At 48.1% G+C, this 16681-nt stretch overlaps 1 protein-coding gene across 2 annotated transcripts in view; it reads left to right on the plus strand.

Moving 5' to 3' along the window:
• LOC121475405 (splicing factor SWAP) overlaps positions 1 to 16681 on the plus strand; it is a 70322-nt gene that overhangs the window by 24143 nt on the left and 29498 nt on the right. For both annotated transcript variants that reach the window (XM_041728663.1, XM_041728664.1), the window contains exons 8-12: positions 6671 to 6908; positions 7997 to 8128; positions 8913 to 9006; positions 10056 to 10224; positions 15855 to 16085. In XM_041728663.1, the coding sequence (XP_041584597.1) occupies positions 6671 to 6908; positions 7997 to 8128; positions 8913 to 9006; positions 10056 to 10224; positions 15855 to 16085 (864 nt within the window). The remainder of the gene's footprint in view (positions 1 to 6670; positions 6909 to 7996; positions 8129 to 8912; positions 9007 to 10055; positions 10225 to 15854; positions 16086 to 16681) is intronic.

Below are 16681 nucleotides of genomic sequence, written 5' to 3' on the forward strand. Positions count from 1 at the left end.
ATGCTTTCAAGTATTTGGGGAGATGGGCAGGGCATTAATACTCTTTTACTTAAAAACTGTCAACTTTGAATCACTTTTTTTTTTTTTAGATTTATGTATTTGAGAGAGAACACAAGCAGGGAGAGGGACAGAGGGGGAAATGCAGACTCCTCACTGAGCAGGGAGCCCAATGCAGGGCTCCATCCCAGGATGCCAGGATCATGACCTGAGCCAAAGGCAGATATTTAACTAACTGAGCCACCCAGGCACCCAAATCATTATGTTGTACACCTGAAATTAATTTTTAAAAAAATTTTTTACACCTGAAATTAATTTATGTTGTGTGTCAATTGTACTAAAAATTTTTTTTTGTTTTAAAAACACAACTGTAGGGGAGGTGGGCAGGGGGTGGGGGTGACTGGGTGACGGGCATTGAGGTGGGCACTTGACGGGATGAGCCCTGGGTGTTATTCTATATGTTGACAAATTGAACACCAATAAAAAGTAAATTTATAAAAAAAAATTAAAAATAAAAACACAACTGTGAACTTAGCATTGTAGGGATTGTTGGCTTAACTGTGGTTTCCCCAGAACATGAGATTCTATATTCTGGAGAGCCAGCAGATCAGCACCCTGCCTGAAACACAGTGGTCACAGGGGCCCTTCAGGAACTCGCACAGATGGTCCAAGTCCATGAGGCAAAGCTGGAAGTCTTGGGGCTGGGGTGAGCAGTCATCGAGTGAATGAGAGGAATACAAACCTCAATAATACTAGAAATCACTGTTGAATTATGTTCTTGGGGCCTAGTGTTTGACTTCTCCTGGAGTAAAGGTCCTCAGTGTGAAGAGAGCATAGCTCTTTTAAGTGTGAGCAGAAGAAAGTCTCCAGTCAAGTAGGCTGCCTGTGAGATTGATACTGACCAGGATCTGAATCTTTAGATGCTGATGAAAACCTTTGTTAAGGTTTATTTTCAGCAGAAGGGATAGTCTTACAGAGTCTTATGTTACATAGTGCAATCACCACGAAAGTGACTTATTCCACTGGTCTGTCAGCAGGTGACTACCCGGGAAGGGCGCTCTGGCTGTGGTCCTGCTGTGGTGAAGAGTGGGGCGTGTACAGGGAAATCAGGCCCTCCCACCCCAGTGTTCGGGAATATGCATACCATCCTCTCCATGGAATCCACCCGTGTCAGAAATCTCTCATCATATGGTCACAGAAGGGAAGGGAATACAGGAAAGCTCACATAATGGTGGGGAGTGAGGACCGGTGTTACTCCTGTGACTTTTTCATAGGCTTGAAAATAGTTTTGAAGTTATTAAGCATTGAGGTTGTAAGAGCATCTCTAAACAGCCCTTCAGGAAAGTTTGACTTTTGGAAAACAGAAACATTCCAGTTTGTGGAGAGGAGGGGCTGGCATAGCTAGGGTGACCAGAAGCTGCCAGGTGGGCAGTGCACGGAGTGGGGGGGGGGGGGGGGGGACACACTGCATTCTTCATGAAAAGTGCCATTCTTGCCATTCATATACTTGTATTCATCTTCTTCTCCCAAAAACCCACTCAGATATTTTTATTATATTTGAAATTTCATCCAAAATTCATTATAAAATGTGTGGGAATTAGTTTTGTCTTATTCTCTGGGTATCTATATCATGCCCCCACAAAGAGTAGTAACATACTTACCATCTGGCTCTTTTTGGAAACACCTGCAAGCCCCTGCTCTATCCCAGAGTTGGTGAGAGACTTTACTTGAATATGAATGTCCTCATTTTGTTGATTTTTTTTTTTTTATAGAAGCCCTACGGGCTTTAAAGTTATAGCAAAGACCAGTTTTGGTAAAATCCAGCTCTTAAATATGTTGTTGTTTGCATTCTTAGGAAATGTTCCCACATCCTGTCAATACAGATCTGCGTCTATAGCCCCAGCCTCCCCGCCTACTTGACATCGTCCCTGGGCTATACGGTGCAGGTCTCGAATCCACACAAATATTTTAGTTCTAGAATGTTTGACAATGCCCTCATTCTGCTCTTGCATATGGTAGGTAGTTTGAACAGGCCTACAATTGTGCACTGAATACTGTCCCTGGGGCTTTGGAAGGTTTGGGACACTAGGACATGGTGGCCCTTGCTGCTGCAGAGAAGCCTTCCACCATTCCACTTCTTATCCTTGTGCATGTAACTCATAGTCACTAGCAGATTGGCATTGTGCTTGTGCCATGCTGGGACAAGGCTCCTTCCATCATGGACATAGTCAGGGAGGTCCTCCAAGCCAGGGGCCTGAGGAGAATGGGACACAGGAGTGGTGGGACAGGAGGCAGGGAACTTGGCTTGGGCTCTGGGTGGGGAGAGATAAGAGGGTTCCAGGCAGGAGCAGCTCTGTCTGGTCCAGGCAGGGCTCCTAGAGCCTTAGAGCAGGGGTCTGGGAGGGAGTGTACAGTGCAGCTGACCCACCAGGAGGAGGCATGGCACAGCCACCTCCTGAGCCAGCAGGTGTGTGATGAGGAGGCAGGGATCCTGATCTGGACCGAGCCCATGTGAATTGTTTAGGAGATGGCCCAGTGGGGATGTGGAATGGTCAGTTCATTGTGGATAAGTTCAGCTCAGCTAGAGATAGGACTTCTGGAATCCTCAAGCACAGAGAGGACTTAAAGCCATTAAGCTGACGGAAGGTCCCTCAGGTGCATGGGGAGGGCCATTTGCTAGTCCAGTGGAGGCAGCCCAGAGGCCAAGTGCTCACCTGGGCTTGGACAGGTAGGGCAGCAACATGCAGGCCCGGCAGCTGTCTCATTCATGGCTGCCGCTCACAGACGCTCCATTGGTCACATTCCCTCGTTGTGACATCTTTTATGAATAAAATAGATTGGTTTTTTAAGATAAATTGTTTGCTCCACAGCATTTGCTAAAGGCATTTTCATTCTTTTTTTTTTTTTTTTTTTTTTTTTGATTTATTTATGATAGTCACACACAGAGAGAGAGAGAGAGGCAGAGACATAGGCAGAGGGAGAAGCAGGCTCCATGCACCGGGAGCCCGACGTGGGATTCGATCCCGGGTCTCCAGGATCGCGCCCTGGGCCAAAGGCAGGCGCTAAACCGCTGCGCCACCCAGGGATCCCCCGGCATTTTCATTCTTAATACAGACACATATTTGTCTTCTCCAAACTGGCTCTTTACACAGAAGGGATTGCTCACCAGCCCCCTGATCTACGAGAACCCTTTATTTTTTTTTTTTTTTATAAAGTGTTTTTTTTTTTTTTAAAGATTTTATTTATTTATTCATGAGAGACAGACAGAGAGAGAGAGAGAGAGAGAGAGAGAGAGAGGCAGAGACACACAGGCCAAGGGAGAAACAGGCTCCATGCAGGGAGCCAGACGTGGGACTTGACCCCGGGTCTCCAGGACTAGGCCCTGGGCCGAAGGTAGCGTTAAACTGCTGAGCCACCCAGGCTGCCCTACGAGAACCCTTTAAACACCAGGATTCCCTTCTTGGAGTTAAATTTATATGAGATTAAGATTGCATGAAATATCAGCAAATTAGCTCTGATTTTTGTGGAAAGCCAGTTGAATAGAAGGGGTTTGGACAGTAATTAGGCATGTTTATCTGACCTTGTGTTACGTCGCTCTGTATGTTTCTGAGCAGGTGCAGAACTGAGAAGGAGGTGCACTCGGATATGCTTTACACTGAAGCAGCTTGATTTTTTTCATAACAGCTACATTTGCCCTTACAAAAACATAGGTGCCTATTGGAACTTCCTTTTTGGATTCATCTGGAGTAGGTATCTGTGGTGCTTATGATGCCAGTAACACCATTGGCATTCAACTTTCTTGTAAAACCCACTCATCTTTCAAAAATTCAACCTAAAATCCAGAGTACAGCAACCCTAGTAAGGTGTGTTATGTCACGGAAGCCCAGTGGTAAAGAGAGTGGGAGGAGCCCTTTGGGACTTTGCACCCTGTCATGAAGATGTGATGATGAGCTTAAGGAAGCACAAAACTTGGTGTTCGTGGGAATCTCTGAGTGACTGCACTCTGATGGTCATTTTAAAGGGTCTGTGGCTTCAAGTGCATTCACTCTATAATAAGAGTGAGGAGTCAGTGAGCCCTCATATCTTAGCACAAGGGTGTTTGGGAAGGCTCACAGGCCTTGCTGGCAGCTGGCTTCACTTACTAATGCTGGGCAACTGCCGGCCATACACTGGAAACCTCAGATGCTAGCAGTGCCGTGGCACTGCTGTTTGCAGGGGAGCGCCCTGTGCAAGCAGGGGCCCCTGGAATGGACAGACCTTAGGTGGGGGAGGTACTGGCAGTCAAACTTCGGGAGCTGGAGGGGGAGGGGGAGGACACGTCATATAGAAGATACTGTGTGGATGTGCTGGCGTCAAAAGTGAGGGAGCAAGGTGACCCAGAGTGGGAGTGAAGCCTAGAGGCTCTGGGAAAGGCGAGGCATGGGTGACGGGCTGTGGTTCACCGTCACTGTCACACCCGGGCCCCAGAGTAACCCATTGTGCTACCTGCATTTCCATAGCAACAAGTCTGCTGGCCATTGAGCCTCCTCACATCTCACTAGACAGTGACATTGGGTGACTGTCAGCATTGTTTTTTAGATAAATGGAAATTGTGAAATTTCCTGTTTGCCTTTGTGAAGTGTGATGAAGACTCTGCTAGAAGCTCGCTGCATGTCTGTCTGAGAGGGTGGAGTGGGCTGCCTGTGCAGGCCTGCTGGGGATGCCAGGCCAGGGTCTCCCACTGCGTGCAACCTCCTGCTGTGGTCCTGGGGCAGCCTAGGTCTGGGGTGCATTCAGGTTCAGGTGTGCAGTCTTATTTTCATACCTGGCAACAAAGCCTTCTGTTTTTGTAAGCTCAGCACTCAGAGTTTCTGCTCTGTCTTAGCCAGTGCCCCTCAGCCAGTATTCTGAGGGTGGATTCCTGAGATAATCTGCCATCTTGCCAGGAGTGCTGTCTTTAACACTGTTTTGATTTAGCATGATGGTCACTTCAGGAAAGTCCTATGAACTGATGGTTAATCTGCGTATGAATATTTTCAAAGGGACAGTGCTTGGTTTTGAAAACCATTTATTCCGTTACATGAAGAACGCGTTACATTGCAATTGCCTGACATACACTGTTAGTCAAAACCTCTAAGCTGTTTTGTTCTTGTGAGTTCACGCGGCTCACTGGTTGTGGCTGTGATTTAAAGTGTATTCTGGCTTACACAATATCAGACTGACTATCTGGACTGACGGACTGACAGGAGTGGAGTGTCCTTCCACTGAGATGTGACACCCTGGACTAGGCAGTAACAGGAGTCCCACCCCCTCTCCCAGAGACGCTGGACTACATACAGGTTGTTCTCCAAGGCAGGTCAGGGTCAGTATGCTCTGTTCTCACCGAGGCCACATCGTCTCCCTATCTGTGGGGTGGCTCTGCCTAGGGACTGAGAAGAAGGACTCTGGTAGCCTGATTGCTTAAAGGCGGGTACATGGGAACTGCAGTTCCATTCCTACAAGGAGGATGCTGTACATCACAGGCATAGGCTGTGTGTGAACGCCTCGCTTGGTGAGGAAAAGCTTCCATTGGAACCGGTGCATCCTTCTGTCCATCCGACTAACGCTGCGTGCTACATGCTATAGAGCGAACATACCTTCCCTGCCATCCCCACTGCCTCAGCCTCCGCCTCCAGCCAGCGGCTTCAGGTGGTCCCTGCCCTCCTGCAGCAATGTGATTGAGAACTCTGTGGGGACCTTGTGTCTTACCATAAACTGTCAGGATGCCATTGTGAATATGTAGCCATGGCTGGTATGTGACATTGAGAGAGAACAAGCTGGGAGTTCACACATGCAGGTAACAAGGAGCGAGCTGTTAGCAGCTGTGGGTGGGCCTGCAGCCACTTCACTGGTCCCTGGTTCCAGCCTCAGGTGGTAAGGCTGGGGCCTCGCTGCTCATACTGCTATCCCACTGCTGTTTGCCAGTGTAGCACACATTATTGGGAGCCAGGGTCAGGGTGAAGCATCTGCTCTTGCTAAACGTTCTTGTTTTAAAGTTAACTAATTGAAAAATCAAAATAAAATTCATTAATTGGAAAGATTTTTTCATTCTCCAACAAAAAGGAAATTAAATCTCAATGTAGTCAGAACCATTTGCATATCCACAATTCTTAATTGGATCATTGGTTCTCCCATGATTTAGCTGGTTTTGAATTTTTCCAAAAAAGAAAAACAAATAAGCTTATAGGACTTTTAATTATTGAAACAGTGGGCTACTGCCCTGCAGATACTTGCATGTGCCCAAACTACACAGGAAGCTGTTGTACATTGCTGTCTGTGACGGCAAAGCCACCCAATGACCTATATCCGTGAGGATGTGGTAAATAAACTGCCACGCATTGGGGGGCCAGGATGCTGGTTACAGATGCACGCACACAAGGGAAGTATCGCCCAAAGGAAGTGCAGCACCCAGAAGATAACTGGGAAAGGAGCAGAGCGTTATAGCTGCATGCGTGCTCATCGGCACGGTGGCCAGCTGCTGCTGGAGAAGACTTTTCTCCTGTCTGCATGTTTACTGCTATTGTCCCCAGGGGTGTCCCAACATTGCCTGGCTCCTCCACATCACGTGTCCGGTGGGCAGCCTTTCTTGTATCAAAAATATAGAACAGTGTAGTTGCAGATGCACAGAATTGACATTGCACGTGTCTTTCCACAGCGACCGTGGCTGCCATGTATTACAGCTACTACATGCTGCCAGATGGCACCTACTGCCTGGCACCCCCCCCACCGGGGGTCGACGTGGCCACTTACTACAGCACCCTGCCTGCTGGTGTGGCTGTGCCCAGCTCTGCTGGGGTGACGGCCACTGCCCCACCGCCCCCTGGGACCACACCCCCACCGCCGCCAACCACAGCAGAGACGAGTAGTGGGGTGACCTCCACCATCACCACAAGGTACGCTCACTTCTTCCCATCGCCTGGCACTTCTCTACTCTCATTCAGGGTCTTCAGTTTGCGTTTCGTGGAGGGTCTCTGTTTCCTGAGGGTTTAAGTATCCAGATACCCAAGTTACAGAGTTGATGGTGCAACAGAAATTGTCATGACATGAACACTTAGAAAATTCCCAGTCAGCACCCCCATGTCACCCCCAACTCCTGCATCCTCAGCATCCCACTACCACCCATAACCCCCACGTCTTAGCATCCTGCACCCCCCATAATCCCCATGTCCTTAGTGCCCCACAACCCCCATATTACCCCTGCGTCCTTAGCACCCCATGCCGCCTGACCCCCCTACATCTGGGCTTTCTGACGTGCTGATGTCTCAGTTGGGCACTACTGGGTAAAATCAGGGTGAAATGAAGCTGCAGTGACTTGTAGGAAACATAGAATTTTATAAAGTCCATAGAATTGACTCCCAGAAGCCATGGGCAGATGGGGGCTGGCCACCAGACCAGCTGAATGTCGAACAAAAACCACAGTGGGGCAGGGATGGGCCCCAGCATCCAGAGGTCTGTGGGGTAGGTATGTTGTCGACACTTTGTTAGGGGCTCTGGGTGCCTGTGGTTGATATCTGACAGAACACATGGCTGTTCTGCATGGTGACCGTGCTGAGAAAGGGGACATGAGGTGAGGATGTTGAGCTGCACTGCCCACGTTCTCTGTTTTAATGTGAAAAAGAATCAACAAGTAACTTATTCTTGGTTGCTTCTAAGAATTGGCTTATAACTGGAGGGAAACATTAGGGGGAAAATAAACCTGTTTCCACGGTTTTAAGTCTCATTTTTCCATGAAACCCCATTTTCACTGTTGGCAATGATATTTTGGTGCTTGTTCAAGGAACTGACTTTGATGAGCTGTTTGTAGTTGAAGACATGCTCAGAGCCTCCTTGCATGTGTGTGCGTGTATGTGTATGTGTGCGCGCGTGCGTGTTGGGGTGGCCTGGGACACCCAGAGCCCTCTTGTAGCGTGCTCCACTGGTGCACCTGCTGGCAGTCTCAGGAGGTCCCTGCCTGTGAGTGTGATGAAGCCCTTCTCTGCAGTGCACTTGCTCCCGTGGCGGCCATCATCCCCCCGCCCCCCGACATTCAGCCTGTGATTGACAAGCTCGCAGAATACGTGGCTCGGAATGGCCTTAAGTTTGAGACCAGCGTTCGCGCCAAAAATGATCAAAGGTGAGAACAGAATGTGGGTGTGTGGGTACGCATATGCGTTGTACTAAGCTTGTTTGTAGTCTAGCTACGTAGTTCTTTATCATTTTTACTCCCTGTTTATGTCAGCACAGCTTATATGATGAATTGCTTACAGTTGTGTGGTGTGTTTTTGTTGGTTTTGTTTTGTTGAAGTAAGAATGATGAAGCTATCTAAAACAAGGCTGGGGTTCATGCTTTTCAAGAATCTGCCATTTGGGGGGGTGGGGACGGGTGAAGCAGGTGATGGGGATGAAGGCGTGCACCTGTTGTGACGAGCACTTGGTGGTATGTGGAAGTGTTCAATCATTACACTGTACTCCTGAAACTAAGATGACACTGTATGTTCACCAAATGAGCTGAAAATAAAAACTTAAATTGTATGATATATATGTCAGATAGAAAAATAGTTTAAAAAAATAGATATGTGTTTATAAACAAACACAAAACAAAGAAGCAAGGGGAGAAAAGTCTGCCATGTAATCGGCGCTCCATGCATCAGGTATAAGGCATCCAGCAGTTGCATGGATCCCTGTGACCACCAAAAAACGTTTTAACCTCCCCATGCTTCAGTCTCCCTTGCCCAAGCAGTGGGTAGGATCCAGCCATCCTACTACGCACACAGCTCTTGTGGTAACGGGGCTGGAGTCTGTCATTGGAGAGCGTGTGTACGGTGTCTGCTTGCAGCAAGCTGTCAGTAGTAGCCCTGGTTGCTACTCTTGGCACATGCGTGTCTGCGTTAATGATTCGTCCTCATCTCTGCTCCTAGGTTCGAGTTCCTGCAGCCCTGGCACCAGTATAATGCCTACTATGAGTTCAAGAAGCAGTTCTTCCTTCAGAAGGAAGGGGGTGAGAGTGCACAGGTATCTGTCTGCAGGGATCTGGGAGACCAGGATCCTCAGTATTGGCTGGTGTATAGGTGTAAGAATAGTTTGTACTTCTTCTCAGGACATAGCAAACAGTTCATTGGTTCTACTCTGTCTTGGAGGGGTGAAGCCTGGTTTTGGGGTTTATTGAAAATCTTATCCCTATTCATAATTCATTGATGATCAGCATGTTCTAAACAAAGAATCCTATCTCTTTAAGCATTTGATGTTTCGGGGCTATTATTTTTATCTTTAAAATTTTATTTATTCATGGGAGACACAGAGGCAGAGACATAGGCAGAAGGAGAAGCAGAAGCAGAATCCCTGCGAGGAGCCCGATATGAGACTCAATCCCAGGATGCCAGGATCACAACCTGAGCCGAAGGCAGATGCCCATCCACTGAGCCACCCAGGCATCCCTGGTTGGCTATTATTTTTAACAGCTTTTAGTGGAGGCCATGTACCATACTTCTTTTGCATTAAGATATACATCTGTACATAAAATAGAAGTGTGTGCTCACAACTAACACTGGCGCCGCACAGCGCTGTCCATGGTGTGGCTTTTATCCTGGGGGCAGACCGCCCCCATGCAGCGCTCCCATGTGGGACTCTTAACACCTGCTGGATGCTGCTCCTCCTGTCCTTGTAATACTTTCTCCTGCTCCACTCCCTTCAGGGGCCTGACATTTTGTTCAAACCTATTCTGGTAAATGTTGTAGGCCTTGCTTATCAGTGGCTTTCTTCAGACTGTTATCTGTAATTGCTCAGACTAAATAAAAATGATTCATGTGCAGGCGATGGGCATGATCTGATATTCTGAAAGGATTCTCAGGCATCTGTCTCCAAAGAAAAGACAGTGAGTGGTTGGTCCCCAAGACGGTGTTAGAGCCTTTAGAAACATTCTGTCCTTCCAGAGGGGAAACCTCCTTGTGCTCCTCTCTGTTGTCTTATATCAGAAGGTGGCAAGCCTGAGTTTCAAAGTGAAGTCTGTGACAGACCCCAGGCAGTTTCTAACAGAGCCATTGATAGTCACGTTTAATCTCTAGGCTGTGTCAGCACCAGAAGAGGCTCCTGCAGAATCTGCTCCCGAAAAGCCAAGTGACGGTGGGGAGGAAGGTGCGTGTGAAGATTCATCTGACACAGGAAGAGGCGGCCCCACAGGGAAGAAGGAGGCGTCATCCAGTAAGACTGTCGCAGATGGGAAGCTGGTCAAAGGTACGCCATTGCCCATCTCATCCTCACAGATGTTATGTCAGGTCTTGGAGGAGGGCGCCCCTAACCACAGGAAGCGGAGTTGCCACTTCTATGAGGTTGCTGTGATAAAGCTTCCCTCATGATACTTTCCTAATTTGGAATTTGGGGCCATTTGGATATGAGCTTGTCGTATACCTTTGTCTCATGGTCTGTTCTACCAAGTTTAATGGAAATGTTCAACACATTGCACAGGATGTTTCATACCTCCTGGGATGCCTGAAGCCACAGTCATGTGCAGAGTCACCAGTGAGATAGCTGTCTTCCTGTGTCCTGAGGCCCTTGACCAGGCTGTGCTCTGCTGCCTCCACTTTGTCACCTTTTATGTTCTCTGAAGGGGTTTTTCATCTGTTAGGACAGGTATACACAGAAAGAGCCAATACAGTAAAAAAACGGTGGTGGGGATGGGGGAGCTGCCATGGGGCACATTAGCAGGGAAGTCAGTTTGGGTCATACATATGAAGCTGCAGTGAGTCCCACATGGTGGGGATGAGAAACTTTGGAGAGGAGGGATGCACGGTGGTATTGAGAGTGTCCCAGACACCCCAAGACAGGGCTGCGATCCCAGGCAGAGCCCGTGCGGCCGGAGCTGCATGCAGGCTCACACAGGAAGTGTGGTCAGAGTAGTAGGGGGGTGGGGGCCTGCAGGGAACAGCCTGGAAGGCAGCCAGGACCAGGTCGTGGGGCTCAGGGTCTTTGGTCCTCTTCAGGTGCCAGGTCAGCGAAGTGACTGTATCCAGCTGGTGACTTTGTGAGGACACCCCACAGAGGACCACCTAGAGTTGTTGCTGGGACTGATGGGAGCACATAGAGCTGTAGGAGAAGGGAGGCAGAGGCAAGCAAGTACAGGGTAGAAGGAGGTAGCGACTGCAGAAGTGCCAGTGCTTTCCATCGAGGGGCCTTGCTTTGTAGGGTGGTGATGTGGAGTAACCAGACCAGCCCCATGGTTGACTGACCTGGGAAACTCTTCAGATCAGAAGACCACAAAAGAATCTTTGAGCCTCCCATTCCAGGACTTACCTAAGCGCACCTATGAAACTCTCACCCTTCCTGGACACTTGCAGACTCTCAATGAAATAAAGGAACATCATAAATAGAGAATAAAATCAGTTGCTGCAGATGTAAGGGAGGTACTTACAATCTGTGTTTGAGAAGAACAGCAGCTCACCTGGAATTTCAGTTGTAGGGAAGAGAAGGACACTTTGGGACTCAGTGGTAGTGACCCCCAAACAGCAACAGAGGGACAGGTGGGAGGCCAGAGCAGCGGGAGCACCCAGGGGGCAGCATGTGGGTTGCCCTTCAGCCAGGGCCACCTCCACACTGCCACAATCATCTGGCAACAACGGCAGCTGAGACAACACAGCCACCTTCCCTCCTGCTCCGCTCAGAGCCTGAGATTTGGCAGCAGCATGCCATCTCGCCTGATCCGGCCCGCAGTTCTGGACAGTTGCCACACCTGGGACAGTCCGGAGTTGAACCTCCAAGCACATGGGTGCCTGGGAAACAGCGTGACTGGGTGCCAGGACCTGCAGCTGTAGTCTAACATGTACACAGGTTGCTTAGGAACAGCCTCCAGATGGTCAAATACAGCGAAAACCTGAAAATCACACCAGATGAGGAGACAAGTTGAAGATTGCTCTCAGATTTCCAGGGGAGGAGATAGAGGTGACGGGGAAGCATCCAGGGAGAAAAATGGGCAGGTTGTCCCCCAGCTGGAGAAAAGGCAGATTGGCAAATCAGACCCACATTTATAGCATAAAGTAGCTATCTATAGTAATAGATAATTAAGGTGTTTCTGAAATTCTGAATGAAAAGTACTCTGGATGCTCTGGGCACAGACATTTACGATGCATCAACATTCCAAAATAATTAGAAAAAGTGAGATTAATGTGTATTTCTCCTCCTCCTCTATTTTATTTTTAAGTAAGCTGTACATGCAACATGAGGTTCGAACTCAACCCTGAGGTCAAGAGTCACACACTTACCTGACTGGGCTGGCCTGACACTCCTAGTGAGAATATTTCACGTCAAAAAATTATCAAATGCAGTGAAAACAAACCAAAACTTACCTAGCCTTGTATGCTTATGTGTAAAATGCATCTGAGGAACACAGGAGAGGGTGAATGGCGCATGTCAAAGCAGGAACCAGCAGGGATGTAGGAAGAGGCGTATGGCACATTCTGTGTGCAGCTTGGATCCAGAAAGAAGCACAGGGAAATATATAGCATACAATGGGTGAGGAAAATCAGATTTTCCAAGTCCACGAGCACAATACACATAACCCTAGATTTGTATGATTTTTAAAATAACTGAAAAAATTGGGAAAGTATAAATTGATAAAACTATGTCAGGAAGAGGTAGCATGACAGATGTTAGGTCTGGAAGAACTTAGCATGTACTGCTCAGCGACATCCTGGGACACAGGAGGCAGGCAGGACTGTGTCGGGTCGAGATTGTTCCTGAGAGAAAGAGGAGCCCGTGCCACCAAAGCCCCTTGGGAACACAAGGCAGCCTGGGGCCCCAGGCTTAGCAGCAGTCTTTGGGCACCACCCCTGGCAGGAGCAGACAAACCACCCGTCTCTCTAGCAGTGGACATCCAGCAGGCGCCAGTGTGTCAGCAGCGTGGGTGGTGAAGCTTCTCCAGGGCAACAGTAACTGGCCCTCCCTTATGGAGGACAAATAAATTCGACTTCTACCTCACACCCGACAACAATAGTTCCAGACAGGTTATGTATTTAAATGTAAAAAGAAACATAAAGGGTCGCCTGGTCTCAGTCAGTTCAACATCCAACTCGATTTCAGCTCAGGTTGTGATCTCAGGGTCCTGGGATTGAGCCCCACATGGGGCTCTGTGCTGAGTGTGTGGTCTGCTTGTCCTCCCCTCTGCTCCTCCCACTGCTCACGATCACTGGTGCATGCTCGCTCGCGCTCTCTCTCTCTCTCTCAGATAAATAAAATCTTTTTTTAAAAGCCCACAAAGTGGGGATCCCTGGGTGGCTCAGCGATTTAGCGCCTGCCTTTGGCCCAGGGCGTGATCCTGGAGTCCCGGGATTGAGTCGTATGTCGGGCTCCCTGCATGGAGCCTGCTTCTCCCTCTCTCTGCCTCTCATGAATAAAATAAAATCTTTAAAAAATAAAATAAAATAAAAATACCACAAAGATAGAAGAAAATAAAAGTAATTTTTTTTGTAAGAATTGAAGCCATAAATCTCAAAGAGTAGGAGGTCTGACGGGGGCAGAATCTGAACGAAATTAAATGACGAATGTCAAAATGTTGGTGACTGCTTACATGCAGGAGGAGGGGGAGTGTCCACACTGTAGGAAGAGCTCACTGGCTGATGAGAAAAGACAGTGCAGCAGAAAGTAGTAGACCCAGGACACAGGAAGATCCCTTACAAAGGAAGAAAGTAAATACAGTTTTAAAGTCTCTTCATTAACAAAATGCTGGGTTTTTGCCTCTCAACTTGGTAAAGTTCAACATAATGCTCAGTGAGGTAGAAGCTCAGGGCAGCGAGGACTCTCACTGTCTTTACAAGCATAGGACGCGGTCCCTAGAAGACTGGCCGCTACACGTGGATGCCCTCGCTCCCAGACCCATGTGGCCCAGCCCGGCGTCCAGCCCAGTACTCACCGCAGGGCTCAAGGACTCCTAGAAATAAACCCTCAGCAATAGTTGTGGAAAACAAATAAATTGGAAGTTACTTGGCCTTGTAGCCTTGGTTCCCAGTCTGCAAGCAGGGAGCCTGACAGCATCCCTGGTGAGGCTGCAGGTTGGGTGAGGTGAGGCCGTGGGTTATCCTGTTAGTCCGTTCCATTACCAAATTGCTTTAGAGTCTGCATCACGTAACTGTTCTTTGGCTTTGTGTTTTGCATAATGCCAAATGTCCATATGGGTGTTGTGTTAGCACAGAACATGTTCAGAAGCTTTCAGAACATGTTCAGAAGCTTTTGTTTTAAATGATGCATTTATTGATGGCTGATTTTTCCAATTTGGAGGAAGAGACGCTTTGAGAATGAGTCAAGTTGTGTTGAGCTATAATACTGTAGCCCCAAATCCGTGAGCTATTTTAATGAACATTTAAGAGAATTTTTTCACCTTTAAGTTCAGTTGATCCTGTATTCATTAAAGAGTTCATATTACTATGAGCAGTAAAGGGTTAATATTAATTATTTTTCCTCATAGAAAATTTGAAGATGTGCAAAAGCAGTGTGCTGTGATGAGCACACTACCCCATTCCACCAGCCAGCCCCAGGACTGAGCTTGAGTCCACCCCCAGAGTCCCCAACCTTGTAGCATTTCATCCGCAGATGTTTCAGTGTATCTGCAGAAGATAGGACTGCTTTTAGCATAAGCGCAGTACAGTGGTTAATGTGGACTCTCCTGACTGTGTTGTGACCCTTGTGTGGTCTCTGGGCAGAGCTTGTTGTGCAGCAGCGCACAACACTGTGCAGGCAATACAGAGCTGATCTTCCATTTGACTTTCCAGCTCTGCCCTTCCCAGCATTTAGCATCTGGGTGTCCCAAGTTTGACCTGATTGTGGACAGACGTCATTGTATGTCAGAGGTCTGGAGTGGGGACCTACTACATGCACTACTTGCATGGCTGTGGTGCCATACAGTGCTGATAGTAGGACCCTCGGGGGCCAGCTGGGCCATACCCCTCCCCACGTGCGGTCACCCACAGAGCTGCCGTTCTTAGGGACAGTTTCAAGCATGTACAAAAACTGCGTCGTGTGATGAGCACACCTACCCAGAACGTACTTCCTACATTCTCAGAGTTAGCTGATTTGCGCTGCACTTTAAAATTTCTCTTCGCTATATTTTACTTGAATATCCTTCGTAAACAATAATTCATGGTTTTTAAGAGTAAAATATTGTAATATAATCAATTAGGTATCATTACCAACTACCTTTACCATAGTGTCTATAGGCGTGAGTGACTCAGGAGTGAGTGTTGAGCGGATGAAGGGTTGGGGAAGAAGATTGTTTCCCTTTGGGCCTTTGTATTTCTCTTAAAATTTCCAAATATTCTTGAGAACATGGAACCACCTAAAAGTTTGTGACAGCCATAAAGTAGTCTGACACGATGCCCCACAGAAGTGGATGCCCCTTAAAATGTTTGCTGAATGAAGGAGTGGATCCTGTAACTTCTCCTTTGTTTGAAAAGAGTATTTACAGAGTTGGGATTTTTTAGAAATATCTTTTCATTAGTGGAGTTGCATCATATGCCTGTTTGACCTATGCAAATTCAGCCATATGCTAAGCCCAGAAAAAGAAGGAAAACCCCAATGAAAATTGACCCTTTACAAATGTAGCAACCCTGACTCGCACTCAGCACCTGTGTCCCTGGCAAGGCTTGCACGGGGTCCCTCAGTGAGCCAGCCCAGCCTCCCTGCATGCAGCGTGCATTTAAAACAACCCATTTCGACAACACAGGTGTTGCTCACTTTCTCTAGAACCTCTGCGTGACATGTGGCTCGCCTCAGGACGTTACCTCGCCAACTGATGATCCTGTGTGTGGTGGGGCCTGTGAGGGTTTCTCCTTTGTGCTTCCACATATTTAAAACTGTATCACCATTTTCACTCTTTTTAGCTTCATTTGCTCCAATAAGCTTTGCAATCAAGGCCAAAGAAAATGATCTGCTTCCCCTGGAAAAAAATCGTGTTAAGCTAGATGATGACAGTGATGATGATGAAGAAGGCAAAGAAGGCCAAGAAAGTTGTAGTAGTACTACAAACACTAACCTGGCGGTCGCCCCACCCTGTGTGGTAATTGAAGAGAAGCGGCCTCAACTTACCCAGGAGGAGCTGGAAGCAAAACAAGGTTTGTCAATACATTTTCACCTTCTTGAAAGAACAACAGAGCGTAAACACAAGATTAACACATTAAGCCAGCAGCATAGGGACTGAACTGGCCCCAGCCTTTGGACATCAGGACCATGGGGGTTCAGGCACAGTTCTCTATTAGAGCAGCGAGCACTGCTCTTCCTTAAGCATCAGATGCCGTGACACTGGCATGTGGTTTCTACAGAAACGAGTCTGCCGAGAGTGCCTTCGTCGAGGGTGGGGGGCCTTTGTACTCTGACAGCAGCCTTGGGGGGAGTGCTCAGCGTGTGTTCCTGGCTCAGATCCTGTACCAGACAAGGACATGCCCTTTTGTGAGGCATCAGACCCTGCAAGGTAACACGGGCAGAGGCTGGTTTCCAGGCTGGGTCTCTCCTCATGGGTCCTGGCCAGCCCACCATTTGCCCCCAGCACCACCAGCGGTATGTGCACAGGCGCCCCATAGTCTCCCTCCCCTCCCCCAGAACATATTCTGTTCTGCACTAAAGTAGTTCATTAACTCCAGCCTCAGCCGCTCACGTCTGTTCTCCCTGGGTCTGTATGCTCTTTCTGTATGTGCACGCATGGATGAAGCAG

This window comes from Vulpes lagopus, chromosome 14 (genome assembly GCF_018345385.1).
Source record: "Vulpes lagopus strain Blue_001 chromosome 14, ASM1834538v1, whole genome shotgun sequence".
Taxonomy (NCBI): Eukaryota; Metazoa; Chordata; class Mammalia; order Carnivora; family Canidae; genus Vulpes; species Vulpes lagopus.